Source organism: Lytechinus variegatus, chromosome 3 (genome assembly GCF_018143015.1).
Source record: "Lytechinus variegatus isolate NC3 chromosome 3, Lvar_3.0, whole genome shotgun sequence".
In the NCBI taxonomy this organism is placed as follows: domain Eukaryota; kingdom Metazoa; phylum Echinodermata; class Echinoidea; order Temnopleuroida; family Toxopneustidae; genus Lytechinus; species Lytechinus variegatus.
Genome location: NC_054742.1, coordinates 37801205 through 37828091, shown reverse-complemented (window position 1 = coordinate 37828091; position 26887 = coordinate 37801205). Strand labels below are relative to the sequence as shown.

At 35.1% G+C, this 26887-nt stretch overlaps 2 protein-coding genes across 6 annotated transcripts; both read left to right on the top strand.

Annotated features, from left to right (window-relative positions):
• Positions 1–1263: 1263 nt before the first annotated feature.
• Positions 1264–26887, top strand: LOC121410939 (carbohydrate sulfotransferase 11-like). Of its 5 annotated transcripts, XM_041603342.1 has the most exons (5): positions 1264–1559; positions 7935–8066; positions 9608–9669; positions 10445–11050; positions 22380–22453. In XM_041603342.1, exons 2-5 carry the CDS (start codon positions 7949–7951, stop codon positions 22392–22394), a joined length of 801 nt encoding a protein of 266 aa, XP_041459276.1. In that variant the 5' UTR covers positions 1264–1559; positions 7935–7948; the 3' UTR covers positions 22395–22453. The 5 variants fall into 5 exon arrangements, with proteins under 5 accessions (XP_041459276.1, XP_041459272.1, XP_041459275.1 ...); XM_041603338.1 differs by lacking the exon at positions 22380–22453 and having other exon boundaries at positions 10445–11661; XM_041603340.1 differs by lacking the exons at positions 7935–8066; positions 9608–9669; positions 10445–11050 and adding exons at positions 22916–22983; positions 25366–26887 and having other exon boundaries at positions 1268–1559; positions 22380–22569.
• LOC121410938 (carbohydrate sulfotransferase 11-like) lies at positions 11980–22453 on the top strand. Its single transcript, XM_041603337.1, has 3 exons — positions 11980–12989; positions 13697–13743; positions 14528–22453. The coding sequence occupies exons 1-3, from the start codon at positions 12872–12874 to the stop codon at positions 15521–15523; spliced, it is 1161 nt and encodes a 386-aa protein (XP_041459271.1). The 5' UTR covers positions 11980–12871; the 3' UTR covers positions 15524–22453.

Sequence of the window (26887 nt, the reverse complement as noted above, 5' to 3'; positions counted from 1 at the left end):
CATATACATGTTATCCATCACAAATTTGAATTTTTATTATAAAAAATTTGCTTTTATCCAATCAAATGCATGTAGGCCTACATTATATTTCAGTAGTATTGAACATAAATTTGTGATTGAAGACAAGCAAATTTGACCCTAGTTTGCCATCAATTTTTTATTCCCCTCCAATTTTTTATTTTTTTTATACGATGATACGAATTGACATTAATTTACATTATATATGTAATGTTATGGAGTTATATTTATTATTATGGGAGCATGATCTATATTTCAAATTAAAATAAATGATTTGAAATAAATTTATCAAGTAGAGTATACTGTGTTATATTTTCCTAACATTCTTATATTGTATGTTTCTTCTGGTGTTTCTTTTTTGTGTGTTTTATCTTCAAACCAGCAGGACTGAAGCCAGCGGGGAGGGGACCGGGCACTTACCTCGGGCGCCACTTTCAGGGGGGTGCAAATAGAGAAAAAAATGAAGAGAAAAGACAAAGGAATAAAGGCGCAGAAAAGGAACACCACTAAAGGTGATACCCCAGCATCTGCTATTATACCATGGTAATGCAGTTTAGAAAATGAATCGTGCTTGTCTCTACACAGTGATGAATATTCGTGCCAAAAATTGATGTGATATACTTATTCTCTAGAAGAATTCCAACAAAACTCCTCATAAAACATTCCTTTTTCAAATACATATTTTCTTCTGGTTTAAATTGTCAAAGCTTTTCATCACGCACTGATTAAGGGAGACAAAAATCCTCTTGATTAAATGAAATGTTGTATAATTTAAGTAATAAAAAACATAACAAATAGTGAGTGAGGGACATCATCAACTGTCTCATTTGCATGTCACTGAACTGTAAATAAAATAGAACTGTTTGCGAAAAAATATAGGAAACTTTTGAAATGTCATAACTTTCTTAGTTTACATCCGATTTTGCTGTAATTTTCAGCATTATGCTCATTTGATTTTCTCTATTTATTCAAATCAACATTTTTTCTGAGGGAGCCCCTTGCTATTCCCCATTTTCATTTAACACTTACAAAATCCTGCTTAGTCTTCGCCCAATGTGACAACCGTATACAGACATGTCAAATGCCGAGCTCGAAAAAATATATATATCGATCCTCTTATCTTCTATTGTAAGGTGTGTTGTTACGTAATCATATTCAAAGGCGTTTTAGGAAGATGCAGGCCACGCAGTGTACGCTTCGTCTATACCAGAATCACTGGAGTGAAAAATGAAAGCAATCAATCAATAGAACATTGTGTTCAGAGATAGTCAAGATATTATGAACCCACTTGTTAATCACAAGGGCATCTTGGTGAAAACTCCCTTTATATAGCTGATTGGAGATCGATAATGACAGATCCTAAAGGAGCAATATATTGTACAGGCATTTTAGTATAACACAGGCTGTGTGGTTCATTTGCTATTTTGTATCATAATAATGATAGTTTTTGGAATAGAGAGGATTCACGGAGATGCGAGTGTTTTGAAGTAATGTGAAACATGCAGGAGCTCGGACAGACTGACTTGCTGCGTGGAAATAATGTAAGTTACATGCCCTCTGAATAACTTTCATTATGATCTTTTTTTTTCAAATGACTGGGTCGATTTATTTTCCCTATGACCGAGGATAAATGGTCAAGTTCTTAGTCAGGGATGTCGATCCATTTTCCGGATGGGGGAGGGGTGAAACAATGTCTACAACTTTCCTAGCGCTCTGCGCCAAATTATAATACAGAACTTTGAACATAAAGCGCGCGAAAAAATTGGCAGGTTTGTACGTTGGTTTTAACGTGTTTTTCGATGCCCTTTTCTAAACATATTTTTGCAATCCATGAATATTATGATTCATCCAGTAATCTTGAAATAACAGTCAAAAATTGAATCATCTACTGAATTTGTTGAAAATTGAAAGTATTAACTTACAATTCTTTGTCGTCGCGACGTTTCACCAACCGCTGTTTTCATCACCAACAGCGGTTATCGCGACGAAGTTAATACTTTCAATTTTCAACAAATTCCAGTAGATGATTCAATTTTGACTGTTATATTTTTGCAATGCATGTTGCAAATTTTCAAGTTGTCAAAATTATAGGGGGGAATCGATATGTTTGCCCCCTCTTCAATATTTTCGTGACGCCCCTGCTCCCAAGATCAATGCCTCTGCTTTGAGTGATTTGACTCTATTCCCTTTACTACATTGCATAGACTAATAGTATGCCATACAGACTGCCAATCCTGTGGTCATGTTCTTTTACATCCTATCTGCATGTTGAGTATCCCATTCAGGATCTAAAAAATATGTAAATTTATTTGGAAGTTCAAAATGAAGTGCTCTACATAAGCCTACATGTTTCTGCAGTCTTGACCCCCCCCCCCTTCCCATGATGTGAATTCTCGTGCCAATCACTATCAGAACATGAGGAGTGTTATGTAGACATGGTAGATGAAATGGTTATGAAAACAGTATCGAGCATTTTGAATAGGCGATTTTTTTTTTATTTTTTTTTCTCGGTCGCCTCGATGGCATAAGCCAACCTCGAAACTTTCTCAAGACTCAAGAAGCCCCTCCAAAAATATGAGTTTAGAACTTCGCCTAACTGTGCACTCTTGTCTTAATCGACGGAATCGTTTCATTTTTTACATAGAAGATAAAACGTGCAGGGAGCAATCCTGCCAGGTTACTAATTTGCTCAAACCATGGACCTACTAACATAAAGTCCATGCCCAAACCCAATTCGTTGTGCTCGCATTGTCTGTTTGAGATAAATAAAAATAAATGGTACTAAAACGATCCGTTTTCAAGTCAATATACACCAAATATATTTCCTCACACTTCGAGCTTTTATTGTTTTATGTAGTAACATATGCTTCTTTTTCACGACTATTGAGCGCGCTTCGTGCGCCCACTAAGTGACTCAAAATGTTTATATCAATTTATTTCCATCTGTTGCTTTTTGACTTAGGGCCTACTTATACATAGCTTTATTTGATATTGCTTTAAATTCATTTATTGATTTATTTGCTTACTTCACTCTCGTAACAGCTGTGCCTAAAACGAGGCTGTTTGGTGCATTATTGCAATCTAAAAAAGACTGAGTATATTACAACCCAATATTGGGTAGAAAGGGAACATGCATACATGTATGTTTGCTGTGTACCCCCCCCCCCCTCATAATTGGCAAAATGCATGTTTTAAGGGTAAATTTCATCACAACATTGCGCAAAGTATTTGGTATCATTTTACCCAGCAAACATACATGTGCCTAAAACGAGGCTGTTTGGTGCATTATTGCAATCTAAAAAAGACTGAGTATAACAACTCAATATTGGGTAGAAAGGGAACATGCATACATGTATGTTTGCTGTGTACCCCCCCCCTCATAATTGGCAAAATGCACGTTTTAAGGGTAAATTTCATCACAACATTGCGCAGGTATCATTTTACCCAGCAAACATGGTGTTCCCATTTTACCCAGCATTGGGTAAACCTTTTTAGAGTGTGTAGAGCGCTTATAGAGACTTCTTGTAAAAGGAAAATAAGAGCTATAATAAGCAAGTATGATGGCTGTTATTGTTCATTTATTCATCCATTCATTATTGATATATTATTCATATTTTTAATCATTCCGTTCAGGATTTAATCAGTGATGGGATGCAGAAAAACTGTTCTATTTTAATTGACATTTTGCAGAAGCAAAATAAACAGGTTCTCGTTGGGAAGAAATTTCCTACATGTTTGCCCCTCAATGACAAGCAAAAAATATAATTCTGTTCCGTTTTTAATCGTTGCAATAACTGCTCATTGGCACCCCCCTCCCCATCCCTCATCCACCATTAACGAATAATGATCTGAAACACCCATCTGCATGGTGCACATAGTCAAGCTTGACATAGTACAGTGGCGTAGCTACGGGGGGGGGGGGGGCAGGGCCCCGTGCCCCCCCCCCAGGTCCCCCCCCCCTGAAAAAATTGGCGGAGCAAGAAAAAAAAGAAAAAAGGGAGAAAAAAAGAAAATAAAAAAGGAAAAGAAGAAGAAAGACAGAAGAAAAAAAAGAAGAGGAAAATAAGAGGAGGAAAACAAGTGAATGAAATAATGTGAGGGGAAGAGGGGAAGACTTGCAAAAAAAATCTTTCATGTTACTATATCAAATTTTTGCTTGCGCTTCGCGCCAGAATTGCCTGTTCGATGAGATTTATATCTTGAACAATAAGCTGATATGGAGCAAGTTTTTAAGTCAATATACAAAACATATTTTAGCTCGGATATTGAGCTTTCATTAATTTTTTCCTTTACAAATTTAAGTGCTCTGTAAAATGTACATTTTATAGTCTACATATCGGCATTTTAAGCCCACGCTGCGTGGTCACATTGTTTGATTTGCCAAGTTCATATTGTCTACGTGTATTCCATAATGTTCCATTAAACAAATGTATTCAGAATGCCCCGATTCTAGGTCTAAATCTAAAACATGCGCGATAACCTGCATGTTCTTTATGTAAAATGTACTTAAATTATCCAGTTTCACATCAGAATATCAATAATTGTCTGCACACGTTTCACGATCGCATTATTAATGATACCCAATTAACTATATCCTATTTATGATTTACAGAAATGAATAGAGTGTCCCGCTTCTAGGTCTAAAATCTAAATTTTCTTCCTCTCGCGCTTCGCATCAATTGTTTAATTACATACCTATCCCATTTATTAATACGAAAAGTGCTTAGAATTACCTTTTTTTAGGTCGAAATGTCAAAGAATATTTGCTCGCGCTTCGCGCTCGCATTATTGAAATGTATACCATCTTCGTGGGTAACTGACAGGTCCCTTTTCAATAATGCTATAGGACATTTAATAAAAATTTCTGCTCGCGCTTGGCGTTCGCAGTAAATAGCTAGTTACATACGAATCTTGTTCAGGATCACACATAACATTGCCCAGAATATTACATTTTCAGGACAAAATACATTAAAGTAAAAAAAAAATGGCTCGCACTCGCACTTTTTATAAAGCTTATGAGATTATTTCATGTTTATGTTACTTTATAAGAATAAAACTAAGAAGTGACTGATGGGGTAAAATATAGGTGAAGGTAATTTCGGGCCCCTTCCCCTATTGGCGAAAGTCGGATCCGCCCTAGTGACACATACACACCGGAAAAAATGGCTCTTGCCCCCCCCCCCCAGTGCCCCAGGAAAAAAATCCTAGCTATGCCACTGACATAGTAACAGCTTAAACAACGTAATATAAGTCTAGCTATAGTCATAAATAATTGTTTCGAAATTCGAATTTCTCTTAAATATTCTTTCATGGGATTTCAACTGAAGTTAGAGAGGGTAGCCTTAAGACACATGCATTCCGAGAAAAAAAATGAATAAAAAAATTATGGTCAAAGAGGTGTGAATGCACATCAGTGCCCATGGCCATACTGATGGCGCCGGGTCTCCTGCGTTCACAGATAACCATTATTTTTTTTAAATTATCATCATTTTATGTATATGATATTGTTAATCTTCATTTATTTATGCCAACTTTTGCTATTTTTTCTTTTCTTAATTCTGTCCATAATTTGTAACATGTTGGCAAAAAGCTATAGTGGGTAGACATGCACAAAACTGGCAACCAAGAAAAATATTTTGTCCATAGGTGAATTAGAGCTTAAAATGTTGCATGCCGTCCGGGACATTTCTGCGTCCCGTACGGCACCCAATATTTTCACCTATTTTTTTACCAATCAATTTTTTAGGATTGGTTATTATTTTTTCACATGACTACCCACTATAGCTTTATCATTGACAAAAAAATATTTTATTGTTCAAGCATTTGGCTAGGAAACTTGAAATTGTTGTCAAAATGTCCCGTACGACGCGTATGGAATCGCCCAAACGCAAGTTGTTATAATTTTTGTCGTGCTTGCCGTGAGCGGACAAAACTTTTAATAATTTAACATCACCACCCCCATGACCCCCCCCCCATGATGTGTGTATACAGTTTTGTTCACATTTGAATAGATCATACCTTATAGCGAAAAATTTGCGAACAAAGATAGAGTATAACAAGCTACCGGCGCAATTTATATGCAGATGTCTTTCCATCATCAATGTAACGATTTTTTTTTAAGTGGGGAGCACCAAATACAATCTGTTACAGAAGCAAACATTTACCACTGACAAACTGTTACACCTGTGATTAAACATACATGTGTCCTGCACGCCGTCTGAGGATTCTTATTCTTATAATCATAAAGATTTTTTTAGAGCAGCTTCGCAAATCAGTGGCGTAATAAAACAAACTAATTAAGGTGGCTGGGTAGTATGCTGCACTTTTCGCGAAAAAAATGCAAAAAGCAAAGTTAGCGAGAAAAATATATTTTTTTAATAGTAAATTAGTTTAAATTACTATTCAAAGTATTATTTGGGGCTAACCTCGATTAGCATTATGCTATTATTTTTGCCATTACGTCAGCTCCAATTACCAAATGTGTTTTGATCATTTTTTTAATTAAGTGATTTACCTTTTTCATGTAAATTTACTTGACATTGGGATTCGGTAGTGAATTCAATCTAAATGAATTCAGTCCTCGACGAATTAAATAGGTTACTTGATTACTGAAATTATCTTTAAAAAAAAAATTTTCAACAATGGCGTACTTAGATTTATTTTTGTTAATAATTGTATTGTAATTTTTCAAAACTATAAGTGTATTTTCAGCATGGAAAATTTATTGAATTTAAAGAATTTGTTTGTCGATAATACTTTTTACTGTTTTAGATAATTAAGCGACGTATTTACACTATTTAATAAAAATCAATCAATAAAACTACGCGGCAACCGATTATCACACAAATCGTGCATAAATACGCATATGAAATTTTGTTATTGTTTGAAAATATGTAAAGGAGCTATTACGGTTGAATATCATTTCTCTATTATAGCATTTCTTTTTTTCATCAATAATAATAGGGTTCATGATTTTTTTTGCATGTCCCACCCAAACTTCCAGGCTACATGTATATGTGGTAAAATGTCTTTGTAAAATAATTCCGCAATCTATTAAGCATTCCAATGTTTTGCTTTGCACATAGAAGGTTAGCGTGTTTTTCCACGTCAGATTTTTGTCAGTACATACCGAGAAATAATGTTCCTTCCTCACACTATATTAAAGTTTCCTTCCATGACAAGTGTTCTCATATGAAAATTTCGTTTACGCTACATTTATTTGTTGTTATTTTTAGCATTATTCTATATTTGTTGGCATTACACCTTGCTTTTATATATCTTTATTCAATTAAGGCGTATTTCCGATAAATCATCACAAATTAAATCATGAAATAAACTTGAGTCATCCTAAAAATTGAAATTGAAATAATATGAAGAGTTTGCTAAATCGTTTCCATACAACAGAAATAACATTTGATCCAAAACTGATTATTGTAGAATACCACATGAAATAGACCTGTATTCATTTAACATCATAATTAACAAACTGTTTGCTGTTTCGTGAATAATCAATAAACCATTCTAATGCCATACCACGATTTTTTAGCTTTAGATAAAATAACCCTTTCTAAGTCATACCTATGAGATAGTAATTTGCTATTTATGATTTGAAATTATTTTCTAAATATATTTTGATGTTGCACAATGATTGTAGAGTGACTCCCAAAACACACTTAACAGTACACCTTCCGCTCGATAACAAGTAACAGAATTAATAAATTGCAATGAATCAACGATATTGATTTAAAGCTCTCATCAATGCACATTATGGTTTATCATTCAATCTATATATTACTAACGTGTAGTATGAACATTATAAGAGTTAATACAAAGGGAACGATTGCTGATGGGAATTACATTGCACTACTGATTGTATTTCTCCTTTACTCTACCTGCTGTCCATGGATGTCTAAAAGTGTATCTTTAAAAGATGGTTGTGTTGACCATAATGTTAACGAACAAGAACACCATTGTTTTCTGCATCATCGTTTCGTTGATCATCGTCAATCTCGAGTTCGTTCTTCGGAGACTACTTGATATTCCACCAGGTGTGTATTATCATACCCCACCCACTCCCTCTCTTTCCGTGTCTGCCTCTACGATTGTCAAATTTCAAAATATAATCTTTCGATAACATAAAAAAAAACAAATTGAGAAAATCACATGATAATAATTATTGGACATAATGATTTGCCCTTTTTAAAGAATCAAACAGCATAACTTCCTTTTTCCAGTAACGGGATTACTCGGAAACGAATGTATGTTTTTGAAGGGTTTGTTGTTGTTGTTGTTTTTTATCATCCAGTGATTATTTTTATTGATATGATGGGCTTAGATTTAAGGAAAAGATTTGGGGATCTATGATAATGATGACAGTTCTAATAGTTTATCCCTACCGGAAGCGGCGGAACCGGGGGGGGCAGGGGGCACTTGCCCTTTCCCCCGATATTCCCAATAGGAAAAATAACCTTTTCCAAAATGGAAAGTGCCCCTTTTTCAAAATGAAAGTTTTTGAGGTGAAACATAATACATTTTAGGTTAGAAAATCACAAAAGTTTTGGCGTGCGCTTCGCACTCGCATCATTTATTGTTTACAAAGGTACTCAATCTGTTCTTGGTTACAAAAAGTGCTTAGAGATCTCAAGTTTTTAGGTTGTAATATCACAAATTTTCAGCTCGCGCTGAAACAGTCACTAAATGCAGTCCTTATCAGATTTTTCTGGGGCCCGTTGCATAAAAGTTACTATTATGGTAACATTGCCATCCAGTGGTAACTACCATGGAATCCTTGATTTTGATTGGCTGCTGACCATTGTAACCATGGTAGTTACTGTCGGATGACAAAGTTACTATAATAACAAGTTTTATGCAACGGGCCCCAGGTCAGTATATTAACAATTTAAGCTCGCGCTTCGCGTTAATTCTTTGATTAGATGTACATCATTTTCATGATAACAAATACGGCTCGGAATGTTTAATTTTCATGTCTTTACATGAAATGTCCACAAGTTTGAGCTCGCGATTTGCGCTCGCAACATCTCACGAGCATGTCCTTTATGAGTAATTAGCGCCAGAATTGACCAAACAAGCGAGATTCACACCTTCAGATTTGTTTTTTTTCCCAAGCCGCTTCTTCGCAGAAAAAATGAAGCCTTGATATATATCTTATCAATCAGAAATCACTTCAAAAATTCTTTGTTCAACTTAATTACTACAAAACACACATCTACTTGATGAGATGATAATCTCATGGTGACAGTATCCGTTTACACCAAAATGCCAATTTTAACATACAAGTACCCTTTTTGGCTCCCACCTCCAAAAAAGGAAAATACGTTCCGCCGCCCCTGATCCCTGCGATGATGCAATACAAGGTTGTTAGTGGCATCCTTGCCTTATTTGACTTTTATTTGATTATTTAAATCAGCTTAATATTTAGGTAGACTTGGACTTAAAACCATCATCAAAATTCATATGATATATGAGTAATATCAATCTAACAAACAATCATATTTTATGTGAAGTAGGCATGGTCTTATAGGCAAATGTTCTTATCATATACATTTGACTTTATTTCCTTCCCATACAGATCCCATTTATAAACCCAAGGTGCAGTTCCGAGAGGGAGCACAAAATGCGATACCATTCACGGTACTATCACCTACAATCTTTCAATTTTAAAGCCAGATATATAGTTCATGATGCAAGAAATGGAATGTAGATGAATCTTCAACAATAATGTCTGTTCATTAAAAACACATTGATGGATGTAACTATGGTATCAATCGATGTGACCAAAACTGATATACGTCATGAATTTATCAGTTGTTTCTATCTCTGGTGGTCTAATCAAAAGCCCCGACACTCTTACATTCTCAAGTGTGTTATGGATATTCTCCCCAAAACTATACATTAATAGAAATGAACGAACGGTTGGAAAAAACAATTCATGATAATGACTATCAAAGCAAGCATGCACAAGTAATACAGGCTTATAACAAATAATGAAATGCTTTAATTTCAACCTATTAGAGGGCAAGATGTTGTCTACTCCCATGGACCTTTTCCGGCCATATGATCACTCTTTTTTTATTAGTTAAACTTGGATTGATATTGCTATTCATATATATTTATGATTTCTTTATTTCTTCATTTATTCATTTATCTATTTATTTATTCATTCATTTATGTATTATGGTGTTTTTTTTTAATTGATTCATTCATTCATCTAATATTCACGTTTTCTTTAAAAAAAAGGAGAAGAGAGACAGGGTTGTCCAGTTCAAGCCAATTGTCCTACTTTGCATGGACTCCCTGTCGATTGTACATTATACAGTTATACATACATGTATCTTAAAACTTGGTTTGATATTGAAACTTGGTGCAATGTCGTACTTTAATTTCTTCCATCTCAATATATGCACAGATTGGGAATCTGTACAACAAATCTATGGACTTTTCAACCAAAGCGCAAAGTGACATAACGTCATCTACAATATCTTTCATGGATGAGCAAGAATCGATTCAGAATGTAAGACGAGAGCAGTTACACCAAACCTGCAGGAGATATGATCTAAGAGGAACATTTTCAGATCTCTTGAAGAGAAAAAAACATCGCCTAATTGTTGACGAGAAATACAAACTTATATACTGCTCTGTTCCGAAGATCGCTTCTACCAGTTGGAAACGAGTACTTCTTGTTCTTCGAGGAGTCATGAACGACACTTATGAGCTTTCACAGCCAGAAGTCAACAACAAGGTGGCACCGAGGAAACTCAAGTATCTTGGATTTTATCCAGAGGCAGACGTTCGCAGGATGCTCCGAGAATACACCAAGTTTGTAGTCGTTCGAGACCCCTTCTCCCGAATCCTATCAGCCTTCAGGAATAAACTAGATCCAGTGTCAGACTTTGAGAGATGTGCCTCCTGGCAAAGGAGTATCGGCATGCGTATTCTGAACAAGTACAAATCCTGGTCACTCCTTGAGCCGAAGCGTCCGGTCTTCAAAAGCCTCTCAACAAAGAAAGGAATGGTCCGCTATGACTTAAACATGGCCGATTTTGTGAAATTCTTAGTCGACCCTCTCGAGGAGTACGACAACGAGCATTGGTCAGAAATTCATAAAATGTGTTCACCCTGTTTAATTGATTACGATATCATTAGTAAATTTGAAACGTTGAGTACCGATGCTGAGTACATTCTCCGTCTCCTACATGCAGACTCAGTCGTCCAATTCCCATCATCGATTGGAAGTAGTCCAACAAATAGCTCCAATATTGCATCTATAAAGTCATACTATAACGATGTACCTAGGAGAGATTTGAATCGATTGTACAAACGCTTTCAGTTAGATTTCGAATTATTTGGTTACGAAAAACCTGATGTATGTTTACCGTAGTCATTTTAGTGAATGTATTCAAATTTCAGCACTATACTACAAAAGTTCGTTATTTCTTTGACGAGATCCCTAATTTGTCGACAAACGAGTTCATCCGTCGCGAATCGAGTCAGTCATGAGACCGTGTCTGTCCTGTTCTCTCTTTTCTTATGTCTAATTCGATGTATAAAATGCATATGTATTGTTATTTTATATACTGTTCCTTTGTTGCATTTTGTTTAATAAAGTGATGAAAAACAACATTATTACGATTAAGATTACAAGGATCGTTCATCAATGAATATTGCCTTTATTTTATTCTTCCGGAACCTGATAGGCAGGTTACGGTTATGAATTCGTCACGGGCTCATTACCAAATATTGCGTGACGTGACAAGCTTGTGACGTAATCCAATCACTTTCAAATCATAGACCATTCTTTTACTTATCCTGTAGAAAACTGTGACCGGTCCTTAGTCAACTTTTCAACAAAGTGTTGTAATGAGCCTCCAAATTACGTAAAATTCTTTTTTTTTTTAATACGAGCGAGCAAAAATGTAAACAATTTTATTATAAAGATCAAATTTTGTGATAGATTTTGACATGAGATTCAGAAAATAACATCATATTTAACGCTTTCCTTTTCATTCCTATTTCTTTTTTTTGGGGGGAGGGGGTTGGACCCCCATCTGTACGTTTTTTTGTATGTTTTTCAATGCATCATAAAATTCTGCAGTACTTTTTTTTCATATTTGTGATATTGATTTCGACTTCATGTGTAAACATGAGCACTGGAGTCTCAAGCTTAAAAACTGTAGTATGCATTCATTATCTTTTTATTGACAATGCTGTCCATTATAATAATGGACAGCATTGTCAACTCTAATTTAAAAAAATGCTTTATATGGTCAAGAGCCTTTGTTTTCGTACTATAAGTAAGATGATTCCGTTGTTTAGATGCACGGAACTTCTGAAACTGCGATGTTGATTTTTTTTTTGGGGGGGTGGTAACATCGGAATTAATATTAATAATAATATAGGCTATATTTATTGCGCACATATCCACCTTGTAAGGTGCTCAATAATTATTGACATTTTACAACTTACACATCATACTAAATGCCTAGTGACACACATATCTAATTCACCCGAAGAAACCATGTGGATGGAATCCATACTTCATCATTAGTCGTTGCTATGACTGACAATCCTATAGAACAAGCTTTACGGTTGTCAACCTTTATTCAAGAAGATAGAAACGAAATGTCAACGGACGTGATTACAATAAAAGTGCTCAGTTCATTTGAAATAGGTTCCACGAAGAATTCGTGGAAAAGGACACCTTATTTGAGCTCAAAGAAATTCAGCCGGAAAATTGAGAACTCAAATATTATATGAGTATTTAAGCGTTCTCTGATCACATGCGTTTGATGATTCTCATTTACGCCACTCTCCGCCACGCCATCACAATAGCAAGATGTTGCCACCTCACAAAGTAAAGGTTGTTCTCTGTCTAGCAGCTCTTGCTTGTATGGTAGTAGTATCAATCTTCACATCATTGACAACACCATCTGTTCAACATATGATTAAAAGCAGTAAGTTTACTTACTTTACTTTATTTATCCGATTTATTATGACAACGACTTTAGAATTTTATATATCAGAAATGGCTGCTAGTAATTGTTAGTAGTATATAGACTCACCGGTGTTTTAGGTTTGAATGATTACGTGATACTAGAAGTCAGAATATAGCTTCACATTCATATGCTGTGAAGGAAAATTAACAAGGGTAAATTGTGTACTTTCATTAACTAATCATATGTGTACTTTAATGATCCTTTTGCAGATTTGACTTTTGTTACAACCCATGACACAAAATGAGATTAGATATCGTGTATGACATGAAATCAAATCTTCCCTTTGGCTCTGGTTCTATGATATCGTTTCCTGACATATCAATTTCAGATTATACACTGATATTTTCTAAAGTGAAGAAAGGTGGCAGTCTATCCAAATTTGGTGTTTAAGGATCTGTAAAGAGTTTGGCAGAATCCAATGCAATTTTCTATTTATATATCAAAGATATCAAACTTCAGCGGTTGAATTATCATTGCCATGACTGTTATGAAAATTTTAATAACTTTTTTTCATTGATTGGATCTTAAAAATTTATCGGAAAATTCTTCTATTTTTTTTATCTCACTGTTTGAAATTCATTTCAATATTTAGATTTGAAATGTCATGATTTATGAAATCCATATATTGACGGTTGGAAGGCTTATTTCTCTATATATATTTTCAGGATATGACGCGCTTTCAAGGATACATCATCCAGTGTTTTTGAAAGGGGTAAGGGTTATTATTGCTATTATCACTAACTGTTTCAAGCGTTATATTTTGATATCTACCCATTATGGTTTCAACACAATTTCACATTTACGCATAATAGCTATAACACACTCGTTAAACAAATCAGTTAATTTGACTAGATCAGTAGCCAGCTGGGTGCATTTGATATGTCCAGTCACATTTCTGACGTATATTGTAGTCAGAATCTTTGTATTTAAACAACAACTAGAATAACAGTTGCACTCATCTGACCCGATTAATAGTCATTTTGCCTGATTTGTTTTGAGAGTGCATGCACATGGACCCGTCTTCAAAAGAGTCGCGCTATTGATTCGAATCAAATTCGTATTAAGATTGATATACAGTATTATCAATCTCGGTTTTAGTTTAGTTTGAATCCAAATCTCAACTCTTGGTAAAAATGAAAAAAAGTGCATTTATAGAGGCAAACTGCGAGGATTGTAACCTTTCTCTTACACAAATTACTCATCTTTTGTAACATACATCGATGGTATTTTTGGCCTACGTATGTGAATCTATGTTGTCAAATGTAAATGAATCGCATTATTGCTAAAAGTTTTTTTTTAATAAACATAGGTCATGTTTCTTCCATATTATTAGACCTCTCCATCATAATACCTGCACTAACAATTCAAAACAAAGAAAATAAGCGTATAATAAATGTAAGACATCTGTATATCGGTAAAGTCAATGCAATTATAATATTGATATATTTTTTTATTGCGCATCGTAATTATTTTACGTTTCACAATTCAATTCTTAGATGGCGTCATCTACAGCTCACTCGCCCGTAATTCATCCTACGAGATCGAACTCGACTATGATGCTGACATCGAACGATGAAGTTAACGCATCTGAATTCATGAACATCCAGGCCGACATTCAAAGGCGCCGTAGAAAGCATTTAGCAGATGTATGCTCTGCGAATGGTGTCCACGAGGTAGCGGGCTCCCAAGACAGTCATTTCATCGTCGATGAGAAATACAAGCTCGTCTATTGCTATGTTCCCAAGGTGGCTTGCACTAGCTGGAAGCGAGTCTTTCTTGTTTTAAATGGTGTCATGAAACGTCCTGATGATCTGCCACAAACTCAGGTCAATAATGTTATCGGACCTCGTAAACTCTCATTTCTTTCGTCTTACAACAAGAGCAAGAGAGCTGAAATCCTAAAGAGCTACACCAAATTTTTGGTGGTTCGCCACCCGTTTCATCGTGTATTATCTGCCTTTCAGAATAAATTATGGGCAGGCTCCACTTCGAAAACATCAATAATATTTCAGAAAAAAATTGGTTTGCATATCTTGGAAGGATACAGAACAAGTACTTTATTGAATAACAAGAGTGGGAGCGTCGAGCAAAAAACGATCGTCAATAAACACGGAGATGAAATCAAATATGATCTCCGATTTGATGAATTTGTGAAATTTTTAACGACGAAGACAGAGAAACCATCACTTCTCAAGAATAGTCATTGGGGTGAGATCACGCACAGATGCAAACCTTGTGACATCGACTACGACGTTATCAGCCATTTCGAGACCCTGGTTGACGACGCTCTTTACATTCTTCGTCGTGTTCATGCTGACCATGTCGTCAAGTTTCCATCTTCGAATGGGAGTAGTCCGACCAACAGTTCATCAAAGTCTCTTTACCAGTCTTACTACGCTGATATTCCTCAGGATGATTTACACAAACTTTATCAAAGATATCGTCTCGATTTTGAATTATTTGGATATGAAAAACCTGATAGTGTTTTATAAGAATAACTTTGAACATTTTGGAACACAGAATAAAACCGGTCAGCAAAAAATAAACCATATATATGTACATATTAGGCATATATATTTCTTGTTGTTTCGTCTGGCAATGCTCTGACAAGCTTTCAGCTTGTCAAAAACCAGAGTTTTAATAAAATCATAAAAATTTGTCTGTTGAACTAGACATCAACAAATATCGTGTATTGAACGGGTCTTTTCATTATTTTCACCCAAACTGTATTGATTTTCTGTTATAGTGCTGGTACTCGGATGTCTGTCGTTTGCTCTCACAGTTGGCTATTCGTAGCATCAGCAGCAGCATAATTGAATCTTAGAGACAATACGTGAATAGCTAGTAAAACCGTGCCAAATAAATTTTCTTACTCGTGAGTTTGAACTATCAAGTACGCTTTCTTTCCTTTTTATTTTTTTTTTCATTTTGTAACTTTTGGAAAAGCATAAGAGGCGATTGCCCCCTTGCCGTCGCTCATGAAGAAAAAAAATCACACTATATGGACATTACAAAGATTACCGTCGTCCCGCTGACAATGACCATTTGCATGATGGATTTAATGTGGATCTCAATGGACATTCCAATCATTCAAATCACTTTTGGCCAAAATTACTTGTCATTTTTTAATTATGATCGCTTAAACATGTTACTCTTCACCCATAATTTGTGTTTCTTTCATGCACAAAAATGATGTTAATACAAAGGTAGAAATAACCTTTATCAGAATTAGAACATTGGTAATATCTATTACCCACTTCTTCGAAATTATTAATGAAATATCAAGTAAAGCACCAAATGGATACGCCAACCCACTATATTTGATTAATTAAGACACTCATCTCTCTATATATATATCAACAATAATGATTATTCAACGCATTATGCAGGCTTCATAAACATTCATGATTGAGTAACTACACGAACAAAGCAGCGTCATGCAGTTTTCAATAAAACATCAACCAATATTTTACATGGATCATGTGTTTACAGTGTACACAGTTGATAATGAATATCATATTGTCATTCAAGCGTATTTCGCAAAGCTTCAATAATCATTACTTATTTTTCATTCTTTCCGAGAGATGAGATTATATGCTTTCGGTCAATGATTCTGACTTATTTCCTATTTTTGCGAGAGAAAAGATGATGTGTTTTCATTTGATATTCAATTCTTTTAGGATTTCAATCACTACTTGAGTTCGGATATATTTCAGAAATGAGCTTGTTTCCTTGTTTTGTACTATATCAAAGAAACCACTTCTGGGGAGTGTTGATTACATTAACATTTTTGTCTAACTGGTTGTCAGATCTGACAACTTTCCTATATTTCATTTGAATGACAAACAGCATGAACAGTCTTACTATCATTAATTGTTGGATAAAACAGACTTAGTCGGATAAAAATGCCTGACATGTTTTTCCATGAAACGGTTCCATGAACATGATGGCTCAGTGGAAGGGCGCCCGCCTCATTCATAAACAGGAGGTCATAGGATCGATCTTGCCAGGCGTTTGGCATGATATTAGTATAGAATGGAGAAGAATAATAGTGTAGTGTATAGAATTATGCAATTCTCGCTATGTGACAGATATATATATAATTCTAATATCAATGGAACCAAATATTGCACAGACTGATGTAGATAATTCTAATATTAAACAGTAGGTGTATCTTTTAAAAGGACAGAATTTGCAAAACTAGAGATATTTAATGGTTGTATGAAATTAATAATATATAACTGTGAGGCTTTATCTATGAATAGTTGTCTACCATCCCGGTCATTTAAACTTAATCATAGTCCCATGTGTAAAGTTAAATGGAAAATTAGATTGAATAATTTTTTTTCAGATTGCAGTACTCACATAAAATTTTCTTAAATGACAGTATATATAGGGTCTCGGTTTGATTATTTGGGGACTACCTTACATACAATTAAAACCCTAAATTTATCTTCACAGTCTGTCCTGAAAAGTTAGAGTAATTTTAGATTAAAACTAGAAATTTAATTCGTCATGAGGACGAAATCGGTGATCTGTCTCTTGATTCTCGCGTATTGTGATCACGATTTTCATGCAGATCAAATTTTGTTTTCGTCATTATACGCGCGCCCAAGGACAATGTTAAGATGTCTCACAATCTGAGTTTGTTCTTAATCTACATTTGCGACAATGGTGGTTCCATAATATACCCGAACTGCACAATTTGCATGATTGGGATATATTTTGTCAGAATGCCACTCCACTATAGCATATAATAACATTTTAGGTTACACAGAGCTCGTTGGAATACCAGTAAATAAAGCTACAAAGAGGAAATCTGAGATGTTATTATTGTTTTTCATCATTATTGAACGCCGACTATTCTTTGACAACTCTTTTCATAACCGTTGTATCATCAATGACAATTATATTGGAGTGTCCTTCAACAGTGGCACGAACATGTCTTTGGATTGTATTCATTATTCTGCATGTAACATCAAGATCAAATATGAAAGGAATCAGGTGAAAAGTTTGGCGATGTTAATTACATTCGACTTAAATTGATAGTTGGCCATAAAGTGGGAATAGAATTGTCATTTCTCAAAACTTGATTGACGTTTCCTGTAAACTCAAGTGTTATTTTGACAGCTCTCTGAATAGTAATTAACAGCAGTTATTAGATTGACTTTTACCAGTCTCCATATAGCCAGTTCGTTGTGAACTTACTTCTGTTATCCTGCGTGTATTGAACTACTGTAGAATATTTACATCTATATCTGAAGTACCTAACCAATCACATGACTGGATGAAAGTGAAAATGATGATGATAATAATAATAATAATAACAATGATAAGATAATGACAATGATAATAATGGTAATAATATCAATAATAATAATAATGATAAAACATGTTTGAGATTAATCCGTTTGCAGTAGATTGACAATTCTTTAAATCTCTCTGTGATAAACATCAAACTGCAATTAACCACCCTTCAGTTAAAATTGTTCTATATTTGATATGAATCTCATCACATGCACTTACTTACACAGTTCAAACGTTGATGATATTGAGATGAATCATGACTAGCGACCCTCATCTACTATTATGACCGGCGAACCTCTTCTACTATCATGACTAGCGACCCTCATCTACTATTATGACCGGCGAACCTCTTCTACTATTATGACTAGCGAACCTCATCGACTATTATGACTGTCGACCCTGTACTATAATGACTGTTATTCATCGAGATTAGTTATGCATGTAATAAACATGTTATCAAAATATTTCATCATGTTTTTGTCATGAAACTCTTTCTTTCGTATTTCGGTTCGGGGGAAATTCTGTGGACGAAGAAAAATTGAAATCAATTTGTCTAGAATGAGCTTAGATTAAAGTAAACTATCATTGTTTGGCCAAAAAAAATCTTCATGTTATTTCTTATTGATATGAGGCAAGTTCATAATAAAAAAAATGATGAAATTAATAATCTCAGTTATCTTTTACTATTTTGCTGTTTTAGATTTGTATTATTGATTGCTGCAAAAAAATGTTGTGAAGATATCATATACGATCCGGACCACCCCAAACTATCAATCTTCTAATTGATTGGTTTGACAAAGTTTCCTCTTTGAAAGTTGATAATTTTTGTATTTTTTGAGAGGCATATACCTCTTTTGAGCTTCAATCCTCAGTGTTATATAATCAACACATCTTTATCGACAATTAACGTTCCATAGCCTATAATCCATCAATCAATGCATAAGTGGCATTGGCCTATATGCAATAAGAAAAATAAATATAATAGGGGGAAATGTAAGTGCGAATGATGAATTTGGTAATTATTTAAACGACATGGAGCACTTCCCGTATAACAAGCCGACCTCATGTCAACATTTTACAAGTGTTTGTTGTGTGTGGTTTTAAGAGTGGATGGTTGAGGTGAGGAGAGAGAGAGGGGGGGGGGGGCTAGAGAATCTCCACTCCAGTTTCAAAACGGCGTCATCGTATAATCAAATTAGAGAAATGTGACGCCAATGTGAACACAAGTTCGAACTAATAACCCAACGCTTTAATTCTGCCTTCGAAAGTGGAACAGTTATACGAGGTCCCCAACATTTTAATAAATGTGAACCTGTTTTTACTCTTTTAATGAGTATAAACATTAATCAAAATCGACTTGAGATACAGTCAAACTATGAAGAAATTCCCATCAAATTGGGATGAAATTATTATTTTTGATTTCGCCGTCATTGTGTTTAATATAAGTTTAATAAAGTGAATGGAATAATCATCTAAACATAATGGCTGACAGTTTGATGAATAGATTATAGGATAAGAAGGAAAAAAAAGATTAAACTCGGCAAATTAATAATAATAATATAATAATAATGTAGCGCATAATAAACTGAAAGTTTCTATATATGCGCTTTACAATAAAGGAAACAAAATACATATGGTAAGTTTACCAACAAAGAAATAGACTTTTGAATTACAGATTTACTTAACATTTCAACTTGCACTTGTTACCAATAAAATATTTACCAATACTACACCTAGTTATGAGTTTAGGAAAATATGAGTTTTAAGTAAGGGCTTGAAAGTCGAATAATTGGATGCTTGTCTGATATGTAGGGGGTAATTTGTTCCAAAGGGTCGGTCCAGATATAGCAAATGATTTACTTCCATAAAAGCATGTATGGGTCTTGGGATTCTGCAGAAGTACTTGCTTGCTTATCGAAGGTTACGAGATGGGTTATAATCATTTAGTAAAATGGACAAGTATGATGGAGATAATAAGCCATGCTGAGCTTTAAAAACTAAACAAAGAATCTTAAATGTGATGCGCTTTTCGACAGAAAGCCAATGTAATTTCTTTAGGGTACTGGGAATGCTAGGTACGAGTTACTAGCCTAGCTGTAATATTCTGCAGCATCTATATATATATATACAATGTATGTCGTTTTGGGGAAGATCAAATAACAAGCTTTGACATGAGTCGATTCGACAAATGCACGAACCACGTTTTTGTTGCCTCTTTATTCGGAAACCTTCTTATTCGACTGATACATCTGATTGCTATCATGGCAGATTTGCAGATTCTAGCATTGGCAGCAGGAGCAACATGATTATTGCCAACCCTAACATCAATCAGACTTATTTCTGTACGAAACTTCGAAGTGAAATGTATAAGTTCAGTTTTTTCATCATTAAGAAACAGCCTATTTTTGGTTACCCAACTTCTAATATCAACGATGCATGCTATCAGGCGGGGGGGGGGGGGTCAATTGAAACTTGGAGATCACATTGATTGAAGAAAATATACATTTGTGAGTCATCTGCATATAGCATTACATCAACACCATGAGATCTAATAATGTCATTGATAGGGGTAGTGTAAGGGCAATGAAGGCAGCAATGAAAAATATCATACAAGACTGGACTTTATTTGATTTTCCTTCCAGTTAATTTAATTAATCTGCTTTCATCTGGTCATTATGCAAATAACTTAAGTGCTCTTAAGTGCCCCCGGACCTGCAACAAGTGTTATGCATACAATTCACATGCAGAAAAAAGGTCATAATTTCTGAAATTAATTCCGAGCAACTGTGTGTCGTTGTGACATTTAGTGTGAGTGTGGATGTGTATCTACTAAGCAAAAAAATATCAACAACAACACACAAACAAACAAAAAACTTTTTTTGCGTAAAGGATTACAATACCATAGTCATGATGATTTAAAACGACTCATATCCAGATATGCATACAAACATAATGAACAGGGATTTAAGTTTATAACGATATTGGTGAAATCGATTCAACAATAATGGTACTATTAAAGGAAAAATGTTATTGGGAATTCTTTTTGGAAATAATTTACCTAAAATGTGTTTGATGATATCTTGAATGCACAAGAACAATGTATTTCATCTCATTTGATAACATTTTGCGAAATTGTATCGCATTACATTTTTTTGTGGGGGGGGGACTGATCTCATGTGGATTTTAAATACTTGATTTTTCTTATCTATTTTTGCCAAATTTTTTTCTGCATTTCAGGGAGAACCTTCCCTCTGATAATATATTTCGTAAAATGCGTCGTTAAAGGTGTCCAAACAAACGACCCCACCCTACTGGTCAAAATATTGACTGAACAAGACGGGATGAGATGTACCTTTGTTCCTACCCAAGGTTTAAGGGGGAGGAGCGTCCAAGGCGTTCTAGTATCATTATTGCAGAAAATTTGCTTGGAAAATTTCAAACACTGAATTGTTAAAAGACCGCCATATCGTTCTTGCTCACAATATAAATACATCAGACGTCATAACTTAAAAAGTGTATCGAGTTCATTATCTAATAATGATTTATGTTTTATAAAACTGGTCAGCACTTAAAGGCGAGGATCACTCTGATTATAAGTTAAAACTTGAATAATAGACAGAATATTGTTTAAAGTTCCGCTAAAGAATAATTAAGATATGAATGTTTAAACTTTCTATTTGTGACGTCACAATTAAGTAACTCCTGCATATGTCTTATGATATAAATTTCCCCAAAACTGCAATTTCCTTAAAATAAAAAAATAACAATAACTTGAATTTTATGAATAAATCATCAGACACATTATTCCATACTTCATTCTATAAGAAAAATGTTTTCTTCATCATTTTCCAATAAAAATTGAGTTTACAGAATTTATGCATTACATGTGGGGGGAGCTGCTTGCAAATGACATCATAAATCAAACATTTTAATTTTTTTTACCCTCTTTAGTTTTTCGATGTATTTTCATCAAACCTTCGCGAATACTTTTGATATCATTAGTGTATACTAATGCACTGTATTTCTCTTTATGATATACAGTTGATCCTGACTTGATGAGCGTGAACATTCCACATCGTGCATGATATCATGCAATATTTAATCATGCCTAACTACAAACAATCTAAGCTACTTCTTATTGGGACAATACTCCTCGTTGCGATGGTATCTTCTTATTCCTTGATATCACCCAACCTGCTGAAAGAAATCATTATTCAGAAGTCTTCTAAAGGTACATTTGCTTCTTATTCACCTCTTCCTCCTCCTACTTTCCTTCTTCCTCTTCTTCTTCTCCTTTTCCTTCTCCTCCTCTTCTTATTCTTCTTCTTCTTTCTCTTCTTCTTCTTCTTATTATTATGTCAATATTATTATTAATATTGATATTGATATTAATATTGATATTAATATTGATATTGATGTTAATGTTTATTATTAACAATAATAATATTAGTATTATTATTGTTATTATGGTTATTATTATTTGATTATTACTATTATCTTTAGTATTATAGTTGTTCTTGTTGCTTTTCTTCTTGTAGTTATACGATGTAACCGTGATTTATTTTTCATTCTAGCAGAGCCCCCAAAGTCTAATTTCACACCAATCGCTGAAGTTGTGTCCAGAGGAAACGCTACCTTTCATTCCGTAAGTACTATTTAACATTTCATTTTTAAATTGCCGATGTAATATGAAACAGAAATTATAAGAATTATGGAATACAAACAACTAATTGAAATTTATCCAAGGGATGAACAATATACATTATAATGTGGAACATGCGCGAGTCTAACGAATGGGACCTGTTTCAGGAAACTTGTTACAATAACAAATGTGAAATAATAGTTCAATCTTACTAAAATAATTCAATTTGATTTGCTGATATTAAACTTGTTACAGAAATTATGCATTTTTTATTACGACAATTCTGTATGAAAGAGGACCATGGTGCCAATGACATATATTCGGGGCCCGTTTCGGCAATCAAGGTGATCAATGAAGGCGCTAACTTTTTCATTTAGATTCAACTGCATATCTGATTGATGACACCATGTGCTTATTTGGGATGTTTCATTTCTGGATGGTTTCTACGGAATAGGGAAAAATGACATCATGTAGGCAAAAAACAAACAGTTGAAATACTAGATGACAACTTATCGTTACCTTGTCTACTTGTCCAGTAAACTTTGCCTGACGAGTCCTAATAACTCGTCGCCTCGCCTACTTGTCCTTAACGTCATCCCGTCGAATTGTCCTTAAATGCTGTGACTTTCCTAGTTCTGGTAACTCGTCACCTCGTCGAATTGTCCTTACCACTTTCCCGTCGACTTGTCCCTAACACTTTGACCTGCCGAATTCCGATAACTCGTCACCACGTCGAATTGCCCTGTAATGCTTCACCTGCCGATTTCGGATACCTCATCAACTCGTCCACTTGACTTAACACTTTCCCGTCGACTTGTCCTTAACACTTTGAGCTGCCGAGTACTGATAAGTCGTCACCTCGTCTACTTGACATTTACACTTTGACCTGCCGAGTTTTTATAACTCGTCACCTCTTCTACTTGTCCTTAACACATTGATCTGCCGAGATCTGATGTCCCATCACCTCGTCTACCTGTCCTTAACACTTGATCTGTCGAGTTCTGATAACTCGTCACCCCGTCGACTTGTGTCTTTAAATGCTTTCACCTGCCGTGTTCTGATATTTTGTCGCCCCGTCGACTTGTCTTTAACACTTTGACCTGTCGATCTGATAAGTCGTCACCTCGTCTACTTGTCCTTAACACTTTGACCTGCCGATTTCTGATAACTCGTCACCTCCTCTACTTGTCCTTATAACATTGATCTGTCGAGTTCTGATAACCCATCACCTCGTCTACTTGTTCTTAACACTTTGATCTGCCGAGTTCTGATAACTCATCAACTCGTCTACCTGTCCTTAACACTTTGAGCTGCCGAGTTCTGATAAGTCGTCACCTCGTCTACTTGTCCTTAACACTTTGACCTGCCGAGTTCTGATAACCCGTCACCTCCTTTACTTGTCCTTATCACATTGATCTGCCAAGTTCTGATAACTCGTCACCTCTTCCATTTCTGTTTAATACTTTGGCATGCCAGGTTATGATAGCTCGTCACCTTGCGAATTGTCCTTAAATCCTTTGACCTGCCGAAATCTGATAAATCGTCACCTCGTCTACCTGTCCTTAACACTTTGACCTGTCGATCTGATAAGTCGTCACCTCGTCTACTTGTCCTTAACACTTTGACCTGCCGAGTTCTGATAACTCGTCACCTCCTCTACTTGTCCTTATAACATTGATCTGTCGAGTTCTGATAACCCATCACCTCGTCTACTTGATCTTAACACTTAATCTACCAAGTTCTGATAACTCGTCACCCCGTCGACTTGTCCTTAACACTTTGATCTGCCGAGTTCTGATAACCCATCAACTCGTTTACCTGTCCTTAACACTTTGAGCTGCCGAGTTCTGATAAGTCGTCACCTCGTCTACTTGTCCTAAACACTTTGACCTGCCGAGTTCTGATAACCCGTCACCTCCTTTACTTGTCCTTATCACATTGATCTGCCAAGTTCTGATAACTCGTCACCTCTTCCATTTCTTAAGAAAAAATTGTTTGATACCGAAGGTTAAACCCCTCGGGACCATATAGACTTTCGACATACGATCGATAAACCCGTTATGTGAATAGCTCGCATCTTGACGTTTCATAGTAAATCGAGTTGCCTAACGTTGTCCTAGAATCAAGTGAATGAATAATTCGTCTTCTCGCGCAAGATTGTCCTGACATACCAGTTTCTACTTACTAATAATATTACATGTAATCACTAATCTAATAAACTCCTGTTTGTTTATGTTGACCAGATATTTCAAATTGACTTAATGATCATGAAAAGTCTACTTGGAACGCCGATAAGAATGTATAAAGAAATTTTATCCCTAAATTTCACTTTTAATCAAATTTATAACTCCGTATTGTCTGTGATTTATCTTCCATCTCACACAGGAGGTCATTCAAGATGCATTCATCCACTCACAGAAGGTCATTCAAAAGGAGCGTCAAAATAGGATTATAAACGTGTGTGAAAAATATCATATGACATCACGAGATGACGTAATAAACAAACCTCCATTTAATATCATAGTTGACCACAATCACAAAGTAATATTTTGCTTCGTTCCGAAGGTGGCGTGTACCAGTTGGAAAAGAATATTCCTCGTTCTTAAAGGGATAATCAGCGACACTGATGAAATAAATCAACATGATATCAATCATCATGAACAGAAAAATCTTGACTTTTTCTTCCGTCAGACGAGGCAGATGAGAAGACATATTTTGGAAAGCTACACAAAGATTATGTTTGCAAGACACCCAATGTCGCGTGTACTTTCTGCATACACGAACAAACTCTCCCCGAATTCGACGTTCAGTGGAGCCAAAGGATGGCAAAGGGGGCTTGGAAATAGGATTTTGAAGCACTTTTATCCCACTTCTACACATAAGACGTATGACCTTACATTTGGAGATTTTGTGAAGTATCTTGGGGAAGAACATGAAGGAGATGGTGATTCAAAAGGCAGAGACAACAAGCATTGGAAAGAAATATATAAGATGTGTTCACCTTGCAGTATCAACTATGATATAATTGGAAAGATTGAAACGATGAGCAGGGATGTTGAATTCGTTTTGAAATCCCTCCATATCTCTGACATGGTAAAATTCCCTTCGTCGAGTGGTAGCAGCCCAACAAATAGCTCAAGTCATATCATTCCATATTACACAAAGATACCAACTGAAGACGTCATTAGGTTGTACGAACGTTATCGGCTTGATTTCGAGATGTTTGGATATGATATACCAAACGAAATACAATTAAAATGAAATCACTATTTATTTCAAACTTTTTTATATGTTTTTTTTTATTTTTATATATATATAAATGTATTCTACGATTTTCTAGGTCAGCTTTTAACTCTAAAGTAAAACGCAGACTTAAGAGGTCACCTGGCTACAGGCATTAATATGACACCCTCCCGTGCATTTGAAGGTGTTATTGCACTGTGGGTTTTATTACATTTTTAGGTGTAACAACTCCTCCCTCAAAAAAGGAGAGAATTACTAATTTTTAACGTTACAGTGCGTGACGCGCGTAACATCTGTAAAGTATAAGGGCGTATCGGGCAACGTACATTTTTGGAAATTTGTATTCCTTTTTTATTTAAGGGGGCGATAGAAGGGTGAAATAATCAAGCATGTCAAATAATTATTGAATAGGATGTGAATTTTAACAAAACGGGAAAAGGGATCATGATCGCGGGTAATTGCAGCAATGCAGTTGATCAGATATTCAATACTGAATAACTGCCATTGTGGTTATAAGAAAAAGAAGATGTTTTCGTTGTCCGAACCACTTGTAAAATTTTGATGTATTAGGAAGAGTGCAACATTATCTAAGTTTTAAGTGCAGAATACCTAAGACAATATGAAATCAATTTTTAAGCCAGTAATAAACATTTTATGAAGAACA

Bases quoted from the DNA above. Each gene is read 5' to 3' on its own strand.
- LOC121410939 (XM_041603338.1), top strand. From the start codon at position 7,949: ATGGTTGTGTTGACCATAATGTTAACGAACAAGAACACCATTGTTTTC. The intron at 8,067-9,607 runs GTGTGTATTATC...CTTCCCATACAG, and splicing joins ACTACTTGATATTCCACCAG to ATCCCATTTATAAACCCAAG. The intron at 9,670-10,444 runs GTACTATCACCT...ATATATGCACAG, and splicing joins AAAATGCGATACCATTCACG to ATTGGGAATCTGTACAACAA.
- LOC121410938 (XM_041603337.1), top strand. From the start codon at position 12,872: ATGTTGCCACCTCACAAAGTAAAGGTTGTTCTCTGTCTAGCAGCTCTT. The intron at 12,990-13,696 runs GTAAGTTTACTT...ATATATTTTCAG, and splicing joins TCAACATATGATTAAAAGCA to GATATGACGCGCTTTCAAGG. The intron at 13,744-14,527 runs GTAAGGGTTATT...TTCAATTCTTAG, and splicing joins ATCCAGTGTTTTTGAAAGGG to ATGGCGTCATCTACAGCTCA.